This window comes from Bos indicus, chromosome 13, assembly GCF_029378745.1.
Source record: "Bos indicus isolate NIAB-ARS_2022 breed Sahiwal x Tharparkar chromosome 13, NIAB-ARS_B.indTharparkar_mat_pri_1.0, whole genome shotgun sequence".
Taxonomy (NCBI): domain Eukaryota; kingdom Metazoa; phylum Chordata; class Mammalia; order Artiodactyla; family Bovidae; genus Bos; species Bos indicus.
In genome coordinates, this window is record NC_091772.1 from 24,048,406 (window position 1) to 24,075,828 (window position 27,423).

General features: G+C 39.3%; 1 protein-coding gene and 1 long non-coding RNA gene across 12 annotated transcripts in view; one reads left to right on the plus strand and one right to left on the minus strand.

Moving 5' to 3' along the window:
* The window catches only part of LOC139186456 (uncharacterized), a 331,485-nt gene that overhangs the window by 124,495 nt on the left and 179,567 nt on the right, over positions 1-27,423 (minus strand). The window lies entirely within an intron of this gene.
* The window catches only part of ARMC3 (armadillo repeat containing 3), a 92,224-nt gene that overhangs the window by 32,807 nt on the left and 31,994 nt on the right, over positions 1-27,423 (plus strand). For all 9 annotated transcript variants that reach the window (XM_019973035.2, XM_070800823.1, XM_070800826.1 and 6 more), the window contains 3 exons: positions 7,447-7,599; positions 7,844-7,949; positions 26,960-27,209. In XM_019973035.2, coding sequence (XP_019828594.2) covers positions 7,447-7,599; positions 7,844-7,949; positions 26,960-27,209 — 509 coding nt within the window. The remainder of the gene's footprint in view (positions 1-7,446; positions 7,600-7,843; positions 7,950-26,959; positions 27,210-27,423) is intronic.

Here is a 27,423-nt window from a genome sequence, read left to right on the forward strand (position 1 = left end):
GCATATTTTATTTAATAAAGGATGTGATTTTATTTTCCCCTTCCACATCACTCCTCTTATGAATGATGACAGCTTTGACTGGTTTAAGTGATTTATATTCTAAACATATATACTCACATCTGTATATATGTCCATGTGTGTATTATGAGGAACATTTCCTTTTCCACCCATACTGGATTTCTTCAAATCCCAGTTTTAATGCAGTATGCTGAAGTTCACTGCTCAGTACAAAGTCAATAGAGAGAGTGACCTCATGAGTTATATCATAAAGGTTTACTCTAAAGACAAACCATAAAATTAATGCTGGCAAAATTGCTTAGTTCAGAATTCTCCCAAAAGGAACTAGGGCCTTGTCATACCTGGTCAGTTCTGTTCTCTGTCTATCCCAGGCCTCCTTAGTTACTTGAGACCAGATGAGAGGGCAGTGGAAAGACACAGGCAATGTCAAATCTAAAATTTTTATATAAGGTCCCTTTGGGTTACAGTCTTTCTGGTGATAGTGAGTTTAGTGGGTTTATTACCCTTCATGTGATACAGTTGTGACAAAAGCACCGGATGGAGAGCTCTTACGTTTGAGTTCTACTACTAATAAACACTCCTGGCACTGCAGTGGCCTAGGGATGTGTCTGTGAGTGAGCTACGGCCTCTTTGGAGCTGTTGATGAATTTGTTTATTAATGATTCATTAAGCCTCCAGTTTGTATCAACAAATCCAATGCAGGCAAGTAAGCAGACAATCGTAATGCTGTATTAAATGTGCTTGATGGTGGGCAAAGAAGATCCCCTAGGAGGGTCACCTAACACAGATTCGGATCAGACAGGCCTTCTTGGAAGAGGTGATTTACAGGCTAGGTAGCATGTAGAGTGGATGATGGGAATTGGCTGGGCAAAGAAGGTCCTCATGGGGTTGGGGAGGCGCAGCAGTGCTCTGAGAAGGAACAGTTGTGTAAAGGTCAGGGAGGGACCGAATGTGGTAAGTTTCAGAACTGGAAATTTTCAGAATGGCCAGTGAATAGAATGCAGCAGGAAACTCAGAGTTAAGGCTGGAGTTGTAGTGAGGCATCAAATGCTAATGGGCATCACAAACCAAGTTTAAGGGCTTTGGACTTTATTTTCATAACAACGAAGTGCCACTCAAATGACTTAGAGAAGGGAGGGAACACTGCAGTTTTTCACTTTTTAAAGAACGAGCACTCTTGCTACAAAGTGAAGAAGAGTGTGTGCGACCATTCATGGAGAGACTGGGAAAGGGCACTGCTGCGGTGACCTAGGTGAGAGGAGAAGGGATCCTGAAACAGAGCCGTGGGATCGAGATAGACTTGGAGGCATTTGCCATGAGATCCCACGGCACCCTGGGAGGATCCATATGGGTTTGTTGAATGACTGTGTGGGGTGGGGGAAAGAAAAGTGGTGCCAAGGATAAGGCCAGGTTTCTGGCTTGGACAGCCGGACATGGAATGGTGCCATTCACAGAAATGGGGAACTGGAAAAGAAGAGCAGGTTTGAAGAAAAGGAGAGGAAAGTGGTTCCTTTTTGAAAAACTGTGAAATACACGTAGTATAAATTTCTCCATCGTCACCATTTTTAAGTGTACATGCATGCTAAGTCGCTTCAATCGTGTCTGACTCTTTGTGACCCCATGGACTGTATCCTGCCAGGTTCCTCTGTCCATGGGGTTCTCCAGGCAAGAATACTGGAGTGGGTTGCCATGCCCACCTCCAGGGGATCTTCCCGACCCAGGGATCAAACCTGCATCTCTTCTGTCTCCTGCATGGGTAGGCGGGTTCTTTACCTCTAGTTTTAAGAGTACAGTCCCTTGATATTAAATTCCTTCGCATTGTTGTGCTACCATCACCACCATCCAACCACAGGGGCTCTTCATCTCACAAGACTGACCCTCTGTACCCATGAATCAATAAGTGCTGCTCACTTCTCCCTCCCTGTTGTCCCTGAAATCCACCATTCTTTCTGTCTCTGTGAGTTTGACTGTAAGTACTTTATATAAGTGGAATCATACAATATTTGTCCTTTTGTGATCGGCTTATTTCACTCAGCATAATGTCCTTAAGGTGTTGCAGAAGGGGGAAACCCTTCCAGCACCCAAGAGTGGGCTCTTATCTAATACCTGGAAATGGAGTATCCAAGGAAACATGCATGCTGACAAAGCAAGAGGCTTTATTGGGAAGGGGCACCCCAATGGAGAGCAACAGGGTAAGGGACCCCAAGAGAACTGCTCTGCCACATAGCTCGGGTTTTATGGTGATGGGATTAGTTTCTGGGTTGTCTCTGGCCAATCATTCTGACTCGGGGTCCTTCCTGGTGGCTTACACATTGCTCAGTCAAGATGGATGCCAGCAAAAAGGATTCTGGGGACACGTGGTGTCTCCTTTTGACATTTCCTGAATTCTTCCAGTTGGTGGTGGCTTCTTAGTTCCATGTTCCTTATGAGAACCTCCTGTTGTAAAGTAACTCACGGAAACGGTTACCGTGGTGCCTGCAGGGTGGGCGCTTTCAGTCAGTTTCCTCTAACAAAGGTTCATTCATGCTGCAGCATGTGTCAGGATGTCCTTCCCTTTTTAACACTGAAAAATATGCCATTGTATGCTTACACCACATTTGTTGATCCTTTCATCCACGAATCGACACCGGATTGGTTCCACCTTTTGGGTGCCGTGAATAATGCTGCCATGAATGTAGATGCACAAGTACCTCTCTGAGTTCCCACTTCCAGTTCTTTGGGGTATATACCCCGAAGTGCAATTGCTGGATCATATGGTGACTCTATGCTTACGATTTTGCGGAACTGCCGTACTGTTTCCCTTAGCAGCTACACCATTCTACAGTCTTATCAATGGGGCACGAAGTTTCCGATTTCTTCACATTCTCGCCAATACTTGGTATTTTCTGTCTTTAAATATATATATACTAATATTAACAGGTGTGAAGTAGTAGCTCTCTGTCTTGATTTGCATTTCCTTGATAATTAATGATTTTCAGCATCTTTTTCATATGCTTAACGGCCACTTAAAACATCTTGAAGTGTCGATTCAAATCCTTTGCCCATTTTTAAATGTGTTTAAATTTTTTTGTTATTGAATTGTAGGAGTTTTTTTATATACTCTAGATGTTAACTCCTTATCAGAAATATGACTTGCAAATATTTTCTTCCATTCTGTAGGTTGCCTTTTACCTCTATTAATTGTACCTTTTGATGCATAGAAGTTTTAAATTTTGATGTAGTCCAATTTATATTTTCTTAACTCCATTCATAAGTAGGTTTTTACAAATTTTGCTCCTTATACTGTTTTTAAGAGCAATGTAATGATCAGTATTCATTTATAACATTCTCTTTTTACTTTCTATCATCATCAAAAAATTTTTTATAGACTAGGGTTAGGATTAGAATCATCACTGGGTGTCAAAAACATAGTTCGAACAAAAACACATATACACAATCTTTCAGTTTTGTTTGCTGAGTAAAGTTTTAACATGCACCCCTAAATCAGTGTGCCTTTGACCTGGCACCAGGAGGAGGAAGGCGTTAATTACCATGTTGCCATGAGGTTTATGAACTGGCATTAACATCTCAGCAAGAGCACAGGTGGCCCACTAGCAACTTCTGAGAATGGGTAAGAAAAGCATCATTACACACAGATTTATCTTCAGATACAAAACCTCATGCTTTTTATTTTAGTGATACTGAACAATCGTTATTTTTAAAGGACATTGTTCTATTAGTAATATAATTACCTTGCCATCTTTATTATCAGTGTAATTAAAATGTAAATACTTCTCAGTGTAGCAATTCAAAGAAGGTAGTTGGTTAATATGTTAATTCATCTTTTAAATCTATTATAGCCACACTGCAGTTAGCACTTTTGAGGTTTGGTGAACACAGCTGGATTTTGAGAACACTCCCAGCAGGGTTGAGAAACTAATTGCCCACAGTATTTAAATTATTTTTAAAAAATTGTTCCTATAATTGCATATATACTGTTTTTTTTTTTTTAATTGCAACAACCACATACTCCAAAGTTAGTCTTTTCAAATTAATTCTTTTGGTCAGTTTTCCTGATGGAATCCACTCAGGGTGTTCTGTTTAGCATAGTTGATTTAGTGCCATAATGGAAGTCTTAATTATACATCTGACATTTTAAGTTAAAGATTCCGGAAAAGTTTGAGATCTTGGTTATTCAGGGAAAACTAATAAGGACTAAATATATTTTAAAACATTTTAGGGGCCACATACTTGAGATTTAAGTATGAATCACAGCTTTTTAATGCAACAGTTATGGCCTGACTGAATTCCAATTTTAAACAAAAGGAGCAAGGGATTAAAATGATAGGATTCCAGGACATGGCTCATGATTGTTTAAGACAAATGAACAGAAGTGTTGGTGACTTCCCTCGTGCCAGTGATGCCCACATTGCTCGCATATATCTGTGTATTGGACAAACAAAGGCCAAGAGAGTATTTGCAAAGATAGTGACATCTGACCATGACACTGGGAAAAAGGGTGATTTTAAAAAGCCATTGTTGAAAGAAGACAAATCATGTATTAACCTAAAAGTAGAAACCTAGTTGTTATAATTTCTAAAGATATCTCTGGGAAAAAAAGTTAATTAAAATATGCACAAGTAATGAATTCATTCCACATGTCGATGCAATCTAAGTTAATATCAACTTTTTTTTCTACCAAAATATTCTCTTTTTTTGGTATATTGTCTGTATATTGTCACCCTGCTTATTTAACTTCTATGCAGAGTACATCATGAGAGACGCAGGACTGGAAGAAGCACAAGCTGGAATCAAGCTTGCCAGGAGAAAGATCAATAACCTCAGATATGCAGATGACACCACCCTTATGGCAGAAAGTGAAGAAAAACTAAAGACCCTCTTGATGAAAGTGAAAGAGGAGAGTGAAAAAGTTGGCTTAAAACTAAACATTCAGAAAACGAAGATCATGGCATCTGGTCCCATCACTTCATGGCAAATAGATGGGGAAACAGTGGAAGCAATGACAGACTTTATTTTGGGGGGCTCCAAAATCACTGCAGATGGTGATTGCAGCCATGAAATTAAAAGATGCTTGCTCCTTGGAAGAAAAGTTATGACCAACCTGGACAGCATATTAAAAAGCAGAGATATTACTTTGTCAACAAAGGTCCATCTAGTCCAGGCTATGGTTTTTCCATTAGTCATGTATGGATGTGAGAGTTGGACTGTGAAGAAAGCTGAACGCCAAAGAATTGATGCTTTTGAACTGTGGTGCTGGAGAAGACTCTTGAGAGTCCCTTGGATTGCAAGGAGATCCAGTCAGTCCATCCTAAAGGGAATCAGTCCTGAATATTCATTGGAAGGACTGATGCTGAAGCTGAAACTCCAATACTTTGGCCACCTGATGTGAAGAATTGACTCATTTAAAATGACCCCGATGCTGGGCAAGATTGAAGGCGGGAGGAGAAGGGGGTGATAGAGGATGAGATGTCTGGATGGCATCACTGACTCAATGGACATGAGTTTGGGTAAACTCCGGCAGTTGGAGATGGACAGAGAGGCCTGGTGTGCTGCAGTCCACAGGGTTGCAAAGAGTCGGACCTGACTGAGTGACTGAACTGACTGATTCTTTTTTTGTACATTTACATTCTAAGAGCATATATCACACATCCTTCTATTTTAATCATTTACATTGACTTAATTAAAGACTTGGACAACATGGACAACAGCACACCAGGCTCCCCTATCCTCCCTATCTCCCGGAGTTTGTTCAAATTCAGGTCCATTGAGTTGGTGATGCTATGTAACCATCTCATTCTCTGCTGCCCCCTTCTCCTTTTGCCTTCCGTCTTTCTCAGCATCAGATTCTTTTCCAGTGAGCTGGCTCTTCACATCAGGTGGCCAAAGTACTGGAGCTTCAGCTTTAGCATCAGTCCTTCTAATGAATATTCAGGGTTGATTTCCTTTAGGATTGACTGGTTTGACTTGATTGATTCCTTTAGGATTGACTTGCAGTCCAAGGGACTCTCAAGAGTGTCCTCCAGCACCAAAATTCAAAAGCATCAATTCTTTGGTGCTCAGCCTTCTTAATTGTCCAAAGCTCACAATGACTACTGAAAAAACTATAGCTTTGACTATATAGACCTTTATCGGCCAAGTGATGCCTCTACTTTTTAATATGCTGTCTAGGTTTGTCATAGCTACAGTCACCATCTGCGGTGGTTTTGGAGTCCAAGAAAATCACTGCTTCCACTTTCTCCCCTACTATTTGCCATGAAGTGATGGGACTGGATGGCATGATCTTAGTTTTTTGAATGTTGAATTTTAAGCCAGCTTTTTCAACTGTCATCTTTCACCCTTATCAAGAGGCTCTTTAATTCCTCTTCACTTTCTGCCTTTAGAGTGGTATCATCTGATATATGATATTGTTGATATTTCTCCTGGCAATCTATTAATGAGAATCAAACTTATGACAAAATTTTCTAAGAAACTGTAATTAGCAAGAAATTATTTGTAAACTGTTTCTTTTCCAACTTGTTTTTTTTCTATTATAACATTAAAAATGAGTTTGATTTAATGTAAGTATTGCCTAGTATATGCTTTTAATAAATAGTAATTTATTTAGGATTAAATATAGAATGCAAAACAAAAAATTGTTTAATATTCTATACTCTAAATACTGCATTGAATTTAATTCAATGTAGTATTTGCTTTTGTATAGTAATGAGGCTGTCACTTATTAGAAAATCAAACTAAATTGAGAGAAAAACATCAGGAACAAAAAGAACATTAAGAATACCTTGGTTTTCAATTTAGTGTTTTATAGTGGGGTGAATATCATGATAGGTACTTTATTTGTTTTCAGACAGAATTGTGCTATGTTTATATTATGTTTATGGCAACTTAGCAATTATTTTCATTTTTGCTATGTCAGCATGTATTGTAACAAGAAAAAAAGATGATTATAAATTCCTTAAGACTTGGAATCACACTTTATTACTCATTTTTACTTTCTTTGCTCTTCTCTTGAGCATCTAGCTCACAGGTTTGTACATCTTAGGCGTTCTTCAAATATTGGGTTTTGTATTTAAAATAAACAGGTTTTGTGCTCAGTAAGAAGACAGCGTGTGTGAATACAGCACATGACTGGCGAAAGTAAGTTCTTACTAAGTCTGAAACTTGTCTCTTTCTTATTACAGAATTTTCTCTGCCATAGTATTGATATCATATAAGAGAATATGAAAAAAGTGCAATACCCATACATTTATTTTGCATATTGACTGTGTTCTAAAGGTTAAATAGGTATATATTTTGTTTAGCTTAGAATATGATTAAAGCTAACAAATATTTTGAATTCCCATCATTTTTGGATGGAGAAGTCTTTATATTTCCACAGTTTTTGTAGGAAAATTCTGATTTTTTTTTTTTACCCCTTTTGGTTTATGAAAGCTGAAAATAGAAAACTTTTTCACGAACTAGAAGTCGAAAAATGCCTTGTAAGCCTTTTGGGTTCTGAAAATGATGGAACTAAAATTGCCGCTTCCCAAGCTATATCAGCAATGTGTGAGAATTCGGGCAGCAAAGAATTTTTCAATAATCAAGGTAAGCACACTGGAAAAAGCCACTCTGAAGATGTTGTTTTTGTTATTTAGTCTCTAAGTTGTGTCCAACTCTTTTGCGACCCCATGGACTGTAGCCCACCAGGCTCCTCTCTGTCTATGGGATTTCCCAGGCAAGAATACTGGGGTGGGTTGCCATTTCCTTCTCCATTGAACATGTTTAGGCTGCCATATTCTAGTTCACATGGATATCTGTAAAGTCACATTTTACTTTTCTTTTTCTGTAGGAATCCCTCAGTTAATTCAGTTGCTAAAAAGTGACAGCGAAGAAGTGAGGGAAGCTGCTGCCCTTGCCTTGGCAAATCTGACCACCTGCAATCCTGCTAATGCAAAGTGAGTACAAAAAGACTCATTCAACACTGACTCGCAGGATATTTAACAGACCAAGATAAGCTCATTGTAATGTCCTGCCTTTCAAGGCAGTTTACATATCCTTTCAGATGCTTCTATGTTGGGTTATTCCTTAAGAACCCTTATGAAAATAAGAGTTGGCAGATAGGCCTGTTTTCCAAAAACATCACGAAATCTTGAGAGCTTCTGGGTTTGTTGGGAAAATGGGTGGGACATTTGATGCAGGTAAGAGGCTAAGTCTTGTAGAAGGTTCCAGAACAAAGAAAATTGGCTAATGCTGGGAAATACTAAAGACAACATTCTACAAATATTGGTAAATCAAGAAAAAAAATTTAAAGAATCAGTTTTTAAAAGGACAAACAGAAGATAAAATCGAGAAACACTTTAAAAGTCCATTGAAAACAGAGTATCATCAGTAAATACCTATGGAAAAAGGCTGAAAAGGAATGTCCTCTGTATTCCAAACACTGTGCATGTAATTTATATTCATTTAAAATTTTAATTGTCAAGATAATCCATCTACTAATTGAGGAAACAGAGGCTCTGCAGGTTTCCCTAATTTTCCTGGGTACACATATTCATTCAAATAGAGGAGCTGGAAATTAAAGCTTGATCTATTGGACTCCAAAGGCTTGCTATTTCCTCTACAGATGATAAGGTTGCTTATAAAACAGTAAAAATTTCTAGAAGGCAATTTTCATAAAGTGATTAATGCCATTTGCAATAAGATGGATGGGCCTTGAAGATACCATGCTGAGTGAAATAAGTCAGATGGAGAAAGACAAATATTATCTGATTTCACTTTTATGGGAATATAAAAAACTAGCCAGCAAAATTAATGAACAGCCCAACCAAACAGAAACAAACTTGAAGATACTAAAAAAAAAAAAAAAAAAAGAGCAGTAATTACCAGAGGGGAAGGGGCAGGGGGAATGCAAAACAGGTAAAGGGGATCAACTGTACAGTGATGGATGGAAACTAAATTTTTAGTGGTGAGCACACCATAGTGTATACAGAAGTAGAAATATAATGCACATATGAAACTTGTATAATGTTACAAACCAATATAACCTCAATGAAAAATCTAAATAAATAAGAGTAAAAAACAATTATTTACCCTCCTTAAACATGGTATGAGAATTAGGGTTCTCTAGAGAAACAGAACCAATGGGAGGTGTGTGTGTGTGTGTGTGTGTGTAATGAGATTTATTATAGGAATTGGCTTATGAGCTTATGATGACTGAGAAGTCTCAGGATCTGCCATCTGTGACCTGGAGAACCAGGAAAGGTGGTAGTGATGGTCAGTCCCGGTGTGAGAACCAGGAGCACTGATGTCCAAGGAAAGCAGATGATGGTTGCCCCATCTCAAGAAATTCACCCTTCCTCCTCCTCTGTTCTGTGCGTGTGTACTCAGTCATGACTCAACTCTTTATAACTCCATGGACTGTAGCCTGCCAGGCTCCTCTGTCCATGGGATTTCCCAGGCAAAAATATGGAGTGGGTTGCCGTTTCCTCCTCCAGGGGATCTTCCCATCTCAGATACCAAACCTGTGTCTCCTGAGTCTCCTACATAGGCAGGCGGATTCTTTACTACTGAGCCACCTGGTAAGCCCCTGCTCTTTGTTCTGTATAGTTCCTCAACGAATTGGATGATGCCCACCCACATTGAAAAGAGGAATCTTTTTTTTTTTTTAATTTGTGAGATTTTATTATAAATGAAAAGAGGAATCTTTATTCAGTCTACTGATTCATTCAAATGCTGACCTCTTCCAGAAACACTCTCACAGACACACTCGGAAACAACGTTTCACCAGCTATCTGGGCACCCCTTAACCCAATCAAGTTGACCCAAAAAATTAACCATGTCATTGCGTCAGTTTTTAACATTCACATATTATGGTTTTCTGGCATTGCTGCTAAAATTATCCCTTCCTTTTTCGAAATAAATCCTCCTCCATCCCATCATATGTTTCATCTATCTCTTACTCTTTCTTTTTCTCTACTCACACACAAATTTTTATAAGACCTTGATGGAAAGACTCAAAATGTAACAATGCCCAAGAAAAATGTAGCCAAAATGCATAAGCACCAAAACAAAACTGTGTTCCTTTAAGAGCTACAATCTTTGACACAATCATTTCCTAAATTCAGCATGCATCACCACCTGCATGAAAGCACACACATGTCTAGAATATCAGGTCATAGTAACTAGCAATTTGAAAACAGCATACTCAGTGATTTTTCCAGTATAGTCCTGCCAGTGCAAAAATCTTATCAGTGACACCAAAATGCTTCAATCTCCAGTGCATTTAGATTTATATATTATCTAAAATACTCTAAAAGGCCTCTAGAGTGTATAGCTGTCTTGATTTGATGTGAGATTGCCTGGCTTACCTCGTTTCACAGTTTTATATAACATCCTAGACAATCAGGATGATAAGTAATACTCAAAGAAGCTGCCTTTAGATTTTCTCTCAATTTTCCATTTATCAAATTTTTGTTATCTGCCGATATAGTTCCATTTTGTCCACAGAAAGGTCAGTTAGGACTAGACGGTGCCTGATTTTCTTCTGTGATAATCAACTTTACTTTTTGTAATTTAATTTTTCTTATCAATTTTAATTGCTGTTATTTCTTTAACCTATCATGTACTGTACATTCTGATTTCTTTTTCCAACTTATGTCTGCTAAGGGAAATGGGACCTGAATAAAAGTGGTTTTATGGTTTTTTTGAGGTCTATGTAGATTTTACTTCGGACTTTTTGAGCTAAAAAATACTGAAAATTAATGGTTTTGAGAAAGATACAGAGTCAGATTTGACCTGTTTGTGCCAAATGCTGAGAACTGGGCTTGAAAAAGATTCTGTCGTCAATCAAAAGGAATGAAAACAAGCAAGCCCCATGGTCAATCCTTCTAGTCAGTCTCCTAGGGTCCCCTAAGCTAACTACAACAGAAGAGACCACAAAGATGACTGGCTATTTGTAGCACCTACTCAAATCACCTGTAAAAATTACATCAGACTCGGCATGGGTGTTTCCAGTATCACTTTTTGGAAACAGTCCATTTCATCCCCTTTCTTAGCAGTGTACTGTAGGATTGAAGGCTGAGTCCTTGGCTCTGCTGCTGGGTAACTGGAATTGAAATAGTTAGAAAGCCGCTTTGCCACCACATCTAAGTATTAATAGTAAGAGAAGAAAACAAAAACCCAGAACTGATGTCTTCTAGGTACCTTTAGTAGCTGTTGGGATACTTGATATTTGGTAGCCTAATTTTTTTTTTTTTTTTAATGCAGTGAAGGGCTAAGAATTCCAGTTTTGTTGTTAAAATGTAATCCCTTCCCCTACACTCATATCTCAAGGTGCCTAAAATGGATTTCTAATTCTTAAACTCAGGGCACTTTCTGGAGTTAGAGACTCACCTCATGAATTAGATGATCACTGGCTTGTTATGACAACATATGATGCTGGTATAATTTCCTTTATGTATGTTGAAGGTAAATAAAAATTTTCTAAAGTAAAAAAAGAAAACCAACTGGAGGAAGGAGCATACTTTGTGATGAATTTTTTTTTTTTTTTGCAAAATTGACAAGTGCTTTTTTTAAGTCAAAGTATTTTTATAATCTAAAAACATAATTTTATAATATGCATAAAACTTTATAACCTAAAATACCTGAATTCAGATTTGCACACATCTTGCTTTCTTCCAAAAGAAAACACATTGAAATGTAATAAAATAATATGACAATGAATGAATGTCAAAGTTCTAAGAACCAAAAACAGAGACAAATAAAAATATGATGATGAGAAATTTGGTAGCAGTGACAAACCACCAGACCACCCATACCTCTCTGTGGAAAATTTTCAACTTTAATTATAAGTATGACTTTAATTGATACCAAAAGAATTTGCCTAGTTGTTACTGTCTGTGAATGTGGCTTCCTAGATAAAGTCTTCTGGACACTTGAAAATTTACTTCTATAATCAATGTATGTTTTTAAAAATATGTAATGAATTTGAATAAAATCTTCTAAAATCCTCCCCTTCCAAATTTCTGATGGTACCAGTCATTAAACTTGGGAGGGGAGAGGGGATGCGCTGCAGCTATCATTTTGAGTAAGTGGCTGTCATACACTCCATGGTACTGTACTCAGGCCCCTTAGGGAAGGTGGGTGCTTGCCCAGTTGCTGAGGACAGCCTCCAGGTAGAGCGCCTTTGGGCTGATACATTTTATTGATCCTTACACAGGCTGGCAGTGTTAATGTTGCTGTCTCTAGAGTTGATGGGTAGGGCCAACCCTGCCAATGTTCTCTTCAAATCCCTTCTTTTCAGTCAGTGTAAAGCTTGCACACCAGGTAACCTAGCTTTATCAAATTTTATATAAAAGCAATAATGGAGGACCTGAGGCCACATCTCTAAGTGGTGTTTGGGTCCTCACAGGCCATTTCTTTCTTTTCTTTTCCTTTCTGATAGTTCTCATGTGTGTTCTGGATATGTAAAGTCTCCAGGTATTTTTGAGTTATGCATAAGTGAAAGTGTAATTTAAAAAATAATTCAACAAACACAAACCCTTTTACTTATAAACAAACAAGCCAATGTCAGGGAGTAAAATGATGAAGAGTAAAATAGACAATAAAGTTATTCTAGAAGTTCGTTCACCTCCCAGGAGTGTTTTGCTTTAGGCCTTTTGCATGACCATCCTTTCTGTATGGAATGTTCTTCTACTCCATGAATGCCCACCACGCAGTTCCCCACCCCCTCAAGTCTGCCCAAATGCCATCCCAAGAAGGCCGATGGTGACCACTGTGGTCACAGCGCACCACCCACATACCTTGTCCATCCTCCTTTCCTGCTGCCCTTTTCTCAGAGCGCTTAGCGTTTTCTTAGCAACACACAGCTCATTCTTCTGTTCTCCGACCAGCTCCCAGCACCTTTGTCTGTTTAACTCACTGACACACAACAAGCATCTAGAGTCGTCCCCATCCCATAATAGCATTCTGGGGGGGAGTTTGCCCACACCAACAACACAATCAAAAGGAAAATGACAATGAAGGAAGATCTGTCTGTTGTCAGCCAATGCCGATAACTTAAAATAGAAAGTGATCATCTGTACTGCGTTGTCTGTTTTCACATAATTTCATTCACAAAGTGGAGAGTAACTTAGTTCTAAGAATCTTCTAGCTACTTTTCATTCTGTATTATCTGCAGAATAAATGTCACTCAAAGTGGACAAAAGACAATGAATAAGAATAAAAATAACTATTTGAGGGTACAGGAAAAGAGGACAAGAAGAGCCAGAGTCACTTATTTAAAGTGATAGGAGGGGAAAAAGTAAAGTCATTTTTAAGTGAATAAGTAACAAGTGAGGTTAAAACAACCACCATAGAAAGAAATAGGTGAAAATGGAAACAGAGAAACAACAATTAATTTTATATAAATATGTAGTCCAGGGGACTTTGCTGATGGTCCAGTGGCTAAGATTCTGAGCTCCCAATACAGTAGACCCAGGTTCAATCCCTGGTTGGGGAACTAGGTCCCACATGCCACAGCTAAGACCCAGTGCAGCCAAATAAATAAATAATTCTTTTAAAAAGCATTAAAAATGTAATCCAGTTAGTTAATTTGGACACCATTATCTTTTTTTGGTTCATTGTTAATCTTTTTGACAATTCTCAATTTATAATACTTTTTAGAAAGGAGAAAGTTGTTTATTTTTGAAAGAAGTACTATTTCAGCTAAACTACATATTTACATTGTACTTCTTAAATCCAATCAGTCATATCAAAGTTTTATATTATTTAGGTAACTACGGAGAGCATTTGTTCTTGGTTGACATTTCCTGAGGGGCAGATTCTCTATATTAGAATAGTTTAAACTATTAATTTATAGCATCACTGCCATCTGTTGGATCTGATCAGAATTAGAGTTTTTCAGTTATTCCAAGAATGAAAAGTGTTCAGCGCTTTTCATTTCCCAATGCCAACAGTAGGTAAACTTTGGATACTGGTAAACAATGAAAAGATGAGAAAATAATGCAATTGCCAGTGAGATATTTTTCAAAAGAAATAAAACATGAATAAGATTAAATTATAAAAAGTGATAACTACAATTACTTTAATGTTTATAGAGAGGTCAGCTGAAACTATGGCTTTGCTATAGAAAATGCTCAATCAAGTCTCTGTTGTATATATAGATAGATCATACTAACTCACTCTTGATTCTTCATATTTAGTTCATAGTATCTCCATAAAGAACTGGGTGATTTCCTTAAATCTTGGAGAACTTGTTATCTCCGTTTCCTTATTTGTAACGTCTTAAAATTTTTTTTAACTTTTAAATTAATTTATTTATGGCTGCCCTGGGTCTTCATTGCTACGAGTGGGTTCTCTAGTTGCGAGGAGTGGGGCTCCTCGCTAGTTGCAGTGCGTAGGCTTCTCATTGCGGTGGGCTCTCTGGTCGTGGAACACGGGCTCCAGAGCGCGGGCTCAGCAGTTGTGGTGCACTGCCTAGATGTCCCCCAGCATATGGGTCTTCCCAGATCAAGGACTGAACTGGTGTTCCCTGCATTGCAAGATGAATTCTTCATCACTGGACCACCAAGGAAGCCCTATTTTTTGTTTTTAATAGCCCTTCCCACAACAGCAGTGACTCAAGGCAGCATATATAGTGGTTACTTTAAAAAATGTATATATATATTTTTTTTGATTGACTGCTGGGCCACTGCTACCTTCCACACTACCAGAGACATTTCTTCTCTAGGGACCATCCTGCTATCATGTGACCTGTGGTCAGGACCACAACAAAGGAAATGAGGGGATGACTGGGGAGAACACCCCAAAGAGACTCCAGGAAGAGACAGAATGCCCCCGAATCACTCAGATGTGCATGCTGAGTGCTTTGGGAACTTTTCAATGTCCTCATTCTGTATGGATGACCTGTCATTCTGTATTACCAGTATTCATATTTCTCTTCACTAACACAGAAATAAAGCAGTGACTGAATCATTTTAATATCTAGTAGAATTATTTATCAGGGTACTAGGCCTAAGACAGGCCTCTCAGGTCATGCTAGTGGTAAAGAACCTACCTGCCAGTGAAGGAGAAGGGACTTGGGTTTGATCCCTGGGTTGGAAGGATCCCCTGGAGGAGGGCAAGGCAAATCCCATGGACAGAGGAGCCTGGTGGGCTACAGCCCATAGGGTCACAAAGAGTAGGACATGACTAAAGTGACCAAGCACTCATGAAGACACCTAAGAAAGTCATGTAATGTGTAGAGAAAATCTTTTAAAGATGTGCCACATATAAAACATTAAGAAAACATAGCACTTCATTTATTCACCATGACCCAACTCTATCCATTCAGTATTCTCAGGGAAGGGCCTGACCTTAAATAATTTCTTAGAATGTTAAATCTCTCTAGTGTTTGAAAACCACTTTTCAAAGTTTTTTTAAAAATCCGCCCCCCCCCCCCCCCAATTAAATAGGGTTAGTGGAAGGTAGTCAGGCAATGGCACCCCACTCCAATACTCTTGCCTGGAAAATCCCCTGGACGGAGGAGCCTGGTAGGCTTCAGACCATGGGATCACGAAGAGTCACGACTGAGCAACTTCACTTTCACTTTTCCCTTTCATGCATTGGAGAAGGAAATGGCAACCCACTCCAGTGCTCTTGCCTGGAGAATCCCAGGGACGGGGGAGCCTGGTGGGCTGCCATCTGTGGGGTCGCACAGAGTCGGACACGACTGAAGCGACTTAGCAGCAGCAGCAGCAGCAGTGTACTTATGTATTTATTTCTACAAATATTTATTTTACTTTCTTTTATTCTGCAGATTTAAGTATAGACTAGTGCTACTCTTTAGTGAGTCTCCTACATACAAACAAGTTCCGTTCCGAGAGCTTATTTGTAAGTCCAATTTGTTTATAAGTTCATTTTGCTGATAAATCCAGCAAAGTTAGCCTAGGTACCCAACTAACACAATTGGCTATATAGTACAATACGGTAATAGGTTTATAATAGGTTTATAATACTTTTCACACAAATAGCAGGTAAAAAAACAAACAAAAAGTAAAACAATTTTGATCTCACAGTACAGTACCTTGAAAAGTACAGGAGTACATTACAATGGCTGGCACACAGGCACTGGCATCAGGTGAACAGGCAAGAGGAGTTACTGATTGGAGGAGGAAGGGGAAGTGGGAGATGGTAGAGCTGAATGGTCATCAACAATAGGAGATGGAGGGTAAGCTGCAGTTTCATTCATGCCTGACGTTGATGGCCCGGGTTTTGGTTCCTTGCTGGATGCAATTCTATCTACCCTCTTGAAAAAAGGATGCAGCGATGTCTGGGTAGTAGCTTTTTCTCTTGTCATTGATGCACTGGACTGCATTCCTAATGGCTGCTGCAAGCTTTGTGTACCGTTCAACAGTTGGGTCCTGCGTCTCAAAAGCTAACAGTATCTCCCCAAATAAAGAAAACTCCCTTGCCATTTCCTGCATTGTGAATCTCTTCAGCTCTTCAATTACGTCTTCCTCCTCCTTTCTCTGGATACGTGTGCATCTTTGAAAGTTCACAACTTGAAGGTTCCTATGTAGGGAATTTACTGTATTTTCTTGTGCACTTGAGGCTGTATTGCAATGAATGATGATGGTCATTTCAAAGGAGGGAACAAAACACCTCTCTTAGAGTTGGCAAAACATCACAAGATTCACTTCCACATTGCCATTCCCCTCCAGGAAGATATATATATATCTCCCAGATGGCTAGAGATGCATACCAACACCCTTTCAAAATAAACTTTAACATCTGTTCTAGATCATATTCTTGACCAATCCACACAGATTCACTTAGGAATAAGTAATCTTGTCATTTACAACACTTTTTTTTTTTTTAATCAAAGAAATATTGACCATAGAAATAATCCACTGTGATTTACAACATTAAAATGCAGTCTCAGGAAAAAATGCAAACTCATGTTCCAGACCTGATGTACGGGCTGGACTTGGTAATGCTAAAGCTGTGCAGTTATGGTCTTTGTTAGGGCTTTTCACGGGGAAAGGTTTTCCGCAGCCCATTTTCCTCCGACGGTGGAGAACTGTGTCTTCATACTGACCCCTAGTGGCAGTTTAGGCAGATGTTGGGGGAGGGGCAGAAACGGTAATGGAAGATTTGCTCTGTATTTTAGTGAAAATGCTCACCAACTTAATCCGAAATATTCTTCAGTGTGTTTAAAATAATATTTTAAAACATTATTCAAAGATTGTGCTCTGGAAAGCGTTCCATTGTGGTGCTTTTAAAGAGATAATATTCTACTGCGAACTGTGTGTTAATAGATGCTTGTCTTTGTCTCCTTTTAAGGTGAAGTCATTCAAAATATTTTGACACATTCATTGTCCTGGTGGCTGAATATCACCTGTGCTACATAACCATAACCGACATAAATTAATCTTGATATGGTACTTACTCTAGAGCTGAATTTTTTGCTCTTGACGTTAAATAATAGAAATTATTTGGTTTTAAAATTCTTACTTATATCACTTTATTGTCAGATGCTACCTCCTTTGAATTAAAATGCTCATAAGTTGAGAATCCTCCAAGACAACTTGAGTTGGTTCCTTTTAGAAAGTTCAGTTTTGTAGTAAGGATGTATCAAATTTTTGTATTCAGGATGATACCTCAAAAAACTTATTTAAAGTGTTCTTCACTATCTTAAAAGCCTTTTGAAATTAAGAGATAAAATATATGGGAGGCACCTTCATGGTAAACTTAAGTAGTATTCTTTCCTTATTTCCGTCCAAGTTTACCAAGTGGATACTTTCTATTTCTACCCACCTCAGCACCTAGATTTCGTCTCTGCTAACTGTATATTGATCAACACCTCTGATTTTAAGGACTATGTAGAATGAAAAGCTGGATTTTGCAATGAAACAAGTTGATTCCATATCCCCATTTTGTGTCAGTTGATGCCTAGTCAACCTTCACAAACAGTTTGAATTTTATTAGCTACCAGTTGAGGCTAAGTGAATCCCATGAAATGTTCAGTTAGAAAATTATCTATCTTGCTTTTCTTACCTGGAGAGCAAAGACTGACATTTGCATAACCTTATTTTAAATTTGCTGGTACCTCTTTCAGGCTTAATTTCCAATGTAACTGATTTTAAGAAGAAATTATCAAACAGTTTGGATAACTTTATATTGTGTGATCCTTTTCTCTCTCAATTTGAAGCCATGCTTAATACCTACATAAATTCCACTTTTACTCATCCTTGACTTTTTATATTAATTTTTTCCCATGATTTTCCATCCCTCTGAAAACAGCCTTCATTGCTCATTTGTTGCCTAAACAAAGACTTGGGGGTGATGCTTGAGGAAATTGCTTCAGCTCCAGCCCTGCAGAGGTTGGAGATTTGACTGTCTAGCTGAAAAGTTGTCTGAAAATGAAAAGTTCATACATAGATGCAAATTTGGAAATAGGACGCTATTTTCCCATGATCCCAGAAATGGAGACAGGATTACGAGAAACTCTGCCCTTGTGGCTCACTCAGTAGGCGTGGGTAATGATGTGATGATGATGGTGATGTGGTGAAGATGCTGTTGATAGCAATGATGAAATGATGATGATAGTTGGAATGTGTGGCCAGGCACTGAGCTAAGTACTTGAAATGGAATGTATCACAAAATCTTCAAAGCATTCCCTATGATGTAGCAAGTCTTATCATCATGTCCATTCTGCAGATGAGGAAACAGAAGCACAGTCCTTGTTCAAGGTCACAGAGGTGGGATGGACACTATACACCGAGCCAGTCGGCTACCTACATCCAAAGAAAGCTCATGATTTTTCTTTCTCTGCCTCCTGCTCACTATCTCCCTGAGTTTAAGCTTCTCCAAATCTTCCCACCAAAATGTTTCCCTCTGCCTTCTTGGTCTCTTTGGATTTCACCAGACTGAAGGCACTTTTGGAGAAGTGAGTTTCCATCCCCTATGGAGAAATGAGTTTCCATCCCCTGCTCTCCTTCCTCCCTCCTTCCACCTTTCTCCCAGGTTCCTTTATCCATTATCACTTCACTTCCTCCTCACCCTTGTTTTCTCTTTATAAGAGAATAAGAAAGAAGAAAAAAAAAATGCATTCAAAGGTTAGTAAGAATTTCCCAAAATGCTGTGCATCAAAATGGTCTCCCTTATTTCTCATTTCCTAAGGAATGATGAAGTAAACCAAATAGAAGCTGGCTTTCCCCCCACCCCTAGAAAATACAATATTTTTTAAAGCTTAAGATATTAATAATTGCAAAAAAAACGTAGTGAACTAAAAGTCAGATCACCATGGTTTTAATTTTGTGTCTGTTGATTGACTTGCTCCCTGAGCAATTCTCTCACTAAATTTTATCTTTCTTAACTATAAAACAAAAACAAAATAAAAATGGAATCTGGATTCTATTTTGCACGTCCAAGTGATTACCCTTGATCCAGGGAGCCTGGAACACAAAATTCTACTAGGAATAGATGGGATCATTCTTTACCACTTTTATCATTTTATCCCAAAGGCTAAGGAAGTTATTATCTGTGAATTTTGATTTCTTGTGTAAATTATTTCACTGTTACTTGAGTGTTCTTTGTGTGCCAGCCACTGCTCTAGGCTGTAGCGGTTCAGTAGGGAACATGACAATGGCTCCATGAAACTGTTTTCATGAAGCTTACAGGTTGGACGGGAAGACAGACAACATGAGTACTTTTAAGGTAATTTCAGAGGCAATAACAGTATGGGTTAAATAAAACAGCATGATATCATAGAGAGGGGCATTCATGACACCAGGGTTGTGAAAAGAGTCACAGGAATGACACAGCTCATCAAAGAGGGTCTCTCCGAAGAAGCAACATTAGAGCTGATGAGCTGAGGGTAGTCCAGGCAATGGCCGGTGTTTTTTTTTTTTTTATGTGCAGTCACTAGAGATTTCAGCATCCTTATTATTTAAGAAAATAAAAAACGTGGTATCTCTAATTACTTTGGGATTGTGGCCTCTGTCACATCCAGATATGTAAACAGACTGACTTCCAGGCTAAACAGAAACATTTGGTAGCTGCAGAAGCCACTTATTATGAATGTTCTAACACCTTGACCATTATTCCTATTTTATCAGGAGACAAGTCAGCCATGTTAAATGAAGACAGTTGTTCTTTCCTGATGGCATCTAGTTTATTATTGGCAGGCATTCCAGCTTTTTAAGACAGAAGGTGGCATGTATGGAAGTGAGGTATCCTGATTGAACAGATAGGTAAATAAAGATTCCATGTCACTTGTAAGAAAATTACATTTGATTTCCCTGCACCTTGACTGACTGCCTCGTAATTGGTAACAACAACAAAAAAAACCAACAACCCTGTGTGTTCTCTGTGGAGGGGCTGGGTTAGGGTGTACTCGACTCGTTGCGACTAGCAGGTCTCTCTTGAAAAATCGTGATGTCGCAGCAACTGTAGTTAAAAGCATATTCTGGAAGCCCCCAAACCATACTTGCTAGGGCACCTCGGTATGATGGAAACAATTTGATTTCACATACTTAAAAAATTTTTTTTGCATTTTTTTTTTCTTATTTTGCTATAGGATGCAAAGCTTCCTCCGTTTGTTTTTATGGCTGGGTTTCACTTTAATAATAATGTTACTTTACATTCTTTAAGATTTTTGCCTGCGGTTTAATCGATTCTGTCCCTTACTACAGGATAAACGTCTTTAAATATTTCTTTGAAAAGAGACAATCTCTTGGCTACTTTTGTCAATTCTGGGGTTCAGCCAGAGTTGGGGGGCACATTTCTTTGTCTTCTGCAGCTGTGGGGCTGCCTCAGGATGACGGCTGTTTGGGACTCAGAAATCGATCAATTTAACGAACACCCTCGACTTCTCGGGTCATTACCTTTGAAAAGCTGGCTGGAATGAGAGTCAGGAATCCTGTTCACAGCATTCCAAATCTGGCTGTGATAACCAGGAGATCTGTTTATCTTAGCGGCCCGCGCCCCACCCCCCTCGCACCTGTATAGACTCGCGGGAACCCGCAATTAAACTCGCCAGCCCCCAGTCATTGCTGCACATGCACCCCCGCCCCACTCGCAGCGTGTCTGCCACCAATATGTCTTTCTTTGGTGTGACAAACCTCACGGAGACATATGAAAAGCCGTGCTGGTGGGAATGGTTGTAATCACTGTTAACAAACAAGATTCTGATTGCCAATATTACCATCTGTTCCATCGGGTTCCACATATTCCCCGGTATGTGGGCTCTGTTAAACAGATTTTCCGTGCTGCCCAAGGTCACCCTTGATTCATGTAACCAGCCTTTGCAGATGGGTTAAACGTGAGCCTCCCAACAGCAGCAAGAATCAACATCCGAGAGGTACCAAATCATGTCCTCCAATGACAGAGCCCAAATAAACAGTCCACCGAGTCGGCAAAGACAGAATATCCACATCCCTTGATACCTGAAAGGAGCACATCCCAAAGAGACTGTGTCAAGTGCAAGATCCGTCTATTACACTTTCTATAAAAATGACTTCACTGTATAATCAGAGAAGCCCAGGGGTGAGGAGGAAATAACCTGCTTTCAAGAGCAGCTGTTTAAGTGATACAAGCGGAGATCCCCATACTATTGAGTCCTCTCCCTTCTTTCGAACTTAAAACTGAGCTGAGTGCTTTTCCCTCTCTGTTTCTCCACACCTGCAAGAGGTTCTCATCACTCCCCTTGAGGTGATTCAAGTCAATTAAAATATATTGATCGTCTCAGCACTGGGGATATAAAAAGACTCGCAGCCTGCCTGAGAAGTAGGTACCAGGCAGACACAGAGGAAGGGTGATTAATAAGGAGGGGCAGTAATGGATGCGGATAACTTCACCCAGGAAGGGGCAAGTGAGCTGGTTTTGCAGGGTGAGCTAGTGGTCCTCAGGCAGAGGTGTGGGAGAAATAGGGCAGGGCGTTTGGGGCAAAGCGAGCATGAGTGCAAAGGCACACAGACATGAAACAGCATAGTAAATACAGGGAGGCATAAAATAGATGCTATTTGTGGAACTGAATTTTTCCTTAGTATTCTTAGCCCCCCTGCTGTAAGTGCTTTTTCACTGTGGGGCTTGGGGACTTAATACAAAAACACTTTGTGGTGAATTCCTTTCCATAACATGTGCCATGAAATAATATTTTAAGATGGTTACTATTCTCTGACTGTGAACGTTTGTACCAAAATCTCATTTTTTAAAACAAAAAGAAACGTTTATGTTTAGCAAACGCATGCTCTGAGCTCACGTGAAAAAGAAGACCTAACCTAGTTTGGGGGTCAAGAAATGCTTCCTTGAGGAGGAGATGTTAATGTTGAACTTTGAAAGATGAATGGGAATTATTGGGGGGAAAAAATGTCCAGGCAGGGGGACCAGGTGTGAGGATACCCTGAGGTGACATGGAGCCTGGCAAGGTTGCCAGGAAGGCCTGGCTGGGATGCAGCAACAGGGAGAGGGGGCAGGGAGCGTGGGGGTGGGGAAGGAGATAGGGTCAACTCATGCTTAACCTCAGAGGACACATGAGAAATCTGGGGCTTTATCCTGAGCAACAGGGAATGGTGGAAGCTTTAAGTAGAGGAGAAATATGATTATATTATTTAAAAAGTAACTTTACTTCACTCTGTTTTGACAGACTCCAGGTCCACCCAAATCTCTTCAAATGACTCAATTTCATTCCCTTTTATGGCTAAGAAAGAGAAAAACACCTATATATTAACACATGTATGCACAATTTAGGAAAATGGCACAAATGAACGTAGTTCCAGGGCTGGAATAGAGACGCAGACACAGAGAATAGATGTGTGGGCACGAGGTGGGGTAGGCAGGGTGGGATGCACTGGGAGATGAGGTTTGACATAAATACACTTGGCTGCAGGCTCAGTCAATTGTGTCTGACTCTTTTGTGACCCCATAGACAGCAGCCCACCAGGCTCCCCCGTCCCTGGGATTCTCCAGGCAAGAACACTGGAGTGGGTTGCCATTTCCTTCTCCAATGCATGAAAGTGAAGAGTGAAAGTCAAGTTGCACAGTCGTGTCCGACTCTTCGCAACCCCATGGACTGTAGCCCACCAGGCTCCTCCGTCCATGGGATTTTCCAAGCAAGAGTACTGGAGTGGGGTGCCATTGCCTTCTCTGGTATATATACATAATATATGTATAAATATATGTGTGTGTGTGTATATATATATATATTATTATTATTATTTTTAAATCACTTAACTGTAAGATGGAGAAAAGTTTGGAGTGGATGAGGGGGAAAGTGTGTTAGGAGAGAACTTACATCAACCCATAAGAAAGGATATTGGATTGGATTCAGAGGGAGAGATGGAGATGGAGGAAAGGGAGGGATTTGAGAAATACAGAGGAGGGAAATAGTCAGGACGTTGTAATAAATTGACAGACATGACCTGTCAAACTTCACTTCTATTTACATATATAAACATGTTTTTATACATCCCCATATTTGGTTTTTAGTTTGGTTAAACTTTTCAATTTACATTTTAAACTCTTACTTGATTAAAGTCCAACCGGATGGAGACTAATGATAGAAAATATCAGAAAATAGGTTCAGATTGTTGCAATGACATATGACCCGGTAATTCTGTATTTTGTAACAAAGCAGTTTGACTTATATCCTGTCCATTTGAATAATGCTGTTCCACCTAGGAAACTACAAATGTGTTTTAGAACAGGATAGGATTTGGCTTGTGTATATGTTAGACACAGGGGAAATAAGACATAGTGTCTTGGGTTTAAAAGACACAAAATTAATGCGATTCTTTTTTTTTTAAATACAAAGTCTGCACTCCATTTCTATAACTGAAATTATTTTTTAAAGTAAGACTAATAGCTTGATTTTCCATATCAAAATTTAATCTCATTTATGCATTTTGCACTTAGAGTTGCACATAGCAAATTATGGGCAGATATGTACACATTATGTTACATTGCTTTCCCAGCTGTGCATGTATGATTTGGTGCTGGCAGTTATGTTCAATTTAGTAAAAGCTATATTCCACTGTGTCTAGAATCTTTGAGCTTTTTAAACAGCTAGTACATAAAAATGCACTTCCCTTTACTGCCTCCATAAAGAGCAAAGAAAGAGCAGGAGGTAGAGTATAAATGAACCAGGGCCAGACATGCTTTTGTACAGGAGAAAGAGAGAAGCAAAATCCAAGCAGAAAGACTGAGAGCAGAGGCACGCCTGATGAAAATCCCTGTGTCTCCATGACCCAGGAGTTTTTTTGTTTTTGTTTTTGTTTTTAAAAAACATAAACTAGAGAAACTAAAATGATGGAGTATGATCCTATGTGCTTACTTAAATTTTCTGTAAACTCCCTGATACACACAAAAGACAAAACCTTTGAGAATTTACTGAAATGCGTTTACCTAAAATACTTCTGGCTTCTCTCATGGATGCCATTGTGTGCTCTTTCTTTATACTCCAAGATGTGTTAAAAAGTGCACATCTAAAACCACTAAGTACATTTTAACCAAGGTGTGTTTATAATGATTAAGAATCACAAAGTATTTGGTTTAAGCAATGGATTACATTAAGTGCATGAAAAACAAGTAAAAGGAAACAAAATATTTTGAGGTTTAAGCATTCGAAGAACTGATGTTGAAGCAGAAGCTCCAATACTTTGGCCACCTGATACAAAGAACTGACTCATTGGAAAAGACCCCGATGCTGGGAAAGATTCAGCACAAGAGGAGAAGGGGGTGACAGAGGATGAGATGGTTGGATGGCATCACTGACTCAATCGACATGAGTTTCAGCAAGCTCCCGGCATTGGTGATGAACTTCCGGGAAGCTTAGCGTGCTGCAGTCCACAGAGTCACAAAACGTCGGACACAACTTAGCAACTGAACAACCAGAAGCATATACTAATTAGAAGATATGCATAATTTTAAATTATTGCTGGTAGTTTTTATGTCGATAATTTCCTCAAATTTTCCCTTCTTCATAAAATCAAATGACCACCATTGTCAATAATAGAAGAGAGATCTAATGTGAAATAATCTTAAGAGTGTTTATTTTATACTCGAGGAAAGGAAATTAAATGCTGTCCTTCAGTGTGTCATAGTGAGATGCAGGGCCTTCCTCTCAATGTTTTTCTTGGGCTTCCTCCCAAATTTTGGTCACCTGTCATCAAACCAAATTATAAAGGATGGTTTCCCAGGGAAAGACTGGGAGATGATACAGAGGGTTAAACAGACACCAGGGACTGGAGGAGGAGAAACATGGAACTGAGTGCTCGCTTTGCTTTAGTGACAATCAATATGGTGTGCTTTCTGGATGGATTTATATAAACCAAGGGTGGGAGCTGCCCTCAAGGTCAACACCAAGGAGCCCTTCATTCTCCAGAATGATGTCATTCCATTCCTGCCCAATGGCTGCAGTTGAGTCTCCTTCAGAGCTGCTGCTGCTGCTAAGTTGCTTCAGTCGTGTCCAGCTCTGTGCGACCCCAGAGACGGCAGCCCACCAGGCTCCCCCGTCCCTGGGATTCTCCAGGCAAGAACACTGGAGTGGGTTGCCATTTCCTCCTCCAGTGCATGAAAGTGAAAAGTGAAAGTGAAGTCGCTCAGTCGTGTCCGATTCTTAGCGACCCCATGGACTGCAGCCCACCAGGCTCCTCCATCCAAGGGATTTTCCAGGCAAGAGTACTGGAGTGGGGTGCCATTGCCTTCTCCACCGTCAGAGCTAGTTTGTGGCTAATCACAGCTTCCTTTCACCTAGAGCTACCAGTCTCCTTATTGAGGTCATATGTGTATTCTGCTCTCTGATGAATAACTGTGATGACTTCTGTTTTGACACATCAATTCTCCTTCACCATCAGCAAATTTATGTGACAAAGCCAAATTAAATTAAACTCATCAGAATGCAGGGTGATGAGCTAAACTATATAGCCTCAGTTTTTTTTTTTCAATTTTGTTTATAAATATGATCCTAAATTTTTTAAGTGTCAAATATAACCTGAAAGAGATGTTAGTATTATTGGAGTCCTAAGTGTACTTTTATTGTCTTGATTACTTCTATTCCCATGATGATTTAAACAGATTTTTAATACAATTTGGGGTCTTCCTTTAAAACCAGGATGCTCTATATATCTTATTGCTTGAAACATCATAATTGAAACAACTCCAAACATTAAAGAACCTTTGAGCTTAAGATTAATCTTTTACTCGTTAAAATTATGTCTTTTTAATTTATACTCTTTTATGAGCTTTTTGAGTGATTACAAAGCAAGGACTATAGAAAGTATAGTGCTTTTATAAGAAGGTGTAGGATTTCTAATTGTGAGAAAATGTTAATAATATATTAATGGATGGTAGTCTTTTTATACTAGAAATAGGAAATTTAACAACTGGATATGCCTACATTACTAAAATTATTTTTTGTCAATATCATGACTTTGATCTTAATGTTTAATTTATAAAAGCAATATTCACCCATCAAAATGATTTGCTGCCTTCAAACGTGTTAACGTCTACCTACAGTTAACAGCTTCATTTAAAAAGAAGACAAACTGAAGAATCTGATCTTAAATTTCCATGTTCACTCATTCCTCCTATTTAAGCTTTGTTTTCTTACTGGTTAGAAATATTTTAATAGAATTCAGTAACTATTGAATTGGAATTTCTGGATCTTATAAGTATTACCAAATTAAAAAATGAACAGCTTTAGTAGAGTTTCTAAGGAGCAATCATGCATTTTTCTATAACCCAAAGCTGCAGATGTAGGAAAGGATTATTTAAATTCATTCATAACTTGACATTACCCCCCCCCCCTCCCCCAGACTTCATTTACATCCCCAGCGCTTCAGTGCCAGGTTCATTGCCCGGATAAATTAATTTCTTTCTAAAATTGTCTTTATGCACTCGTTTGTTTTATAAGCTTAGCTGTACGCTCCAAAGATCAGTTCTTGAAGTGGGGTGAAGAGCATTCATTTCTCCTTCGTTGACCCAGAGCTGCTGCGGAAGGCGATGGTATAGACGCGTTAATCAATACCCTGTCCAGCAAACGAGACGGAGCCATCGCCAACGCAGCCACAGTGCTGACGAACATGGCCATGCAGGAGCCCCTGCGCCTGGGCATCCAGAGCCATGACGTCATGCACGCCCTGCTCAGCCCGCTGCACTCGGCCAACACCATCGTGCAGAGCAAAGCCGCCCTCACCGTTGCTGCAACCGCATGTGACGCAGAGGCCCGCACAGAGGTGAGTGTTTGCATCACTTTCCTTCTCTCTTCTGGTCGGCTCCTACCCCTGCATTCATTTGAAACATTTTCAAGTGTTTCACCGACCCATCGTTTAAGTCCCTCGAGATGCAAGATGTTGGGAAACGAACTGACCTCATCCAGCCAAGAAAGTGAGTGAGTGAGCACTCACGTAAATGGAGTATGGTCTATAAAAATATTGAATTGCTATGTTG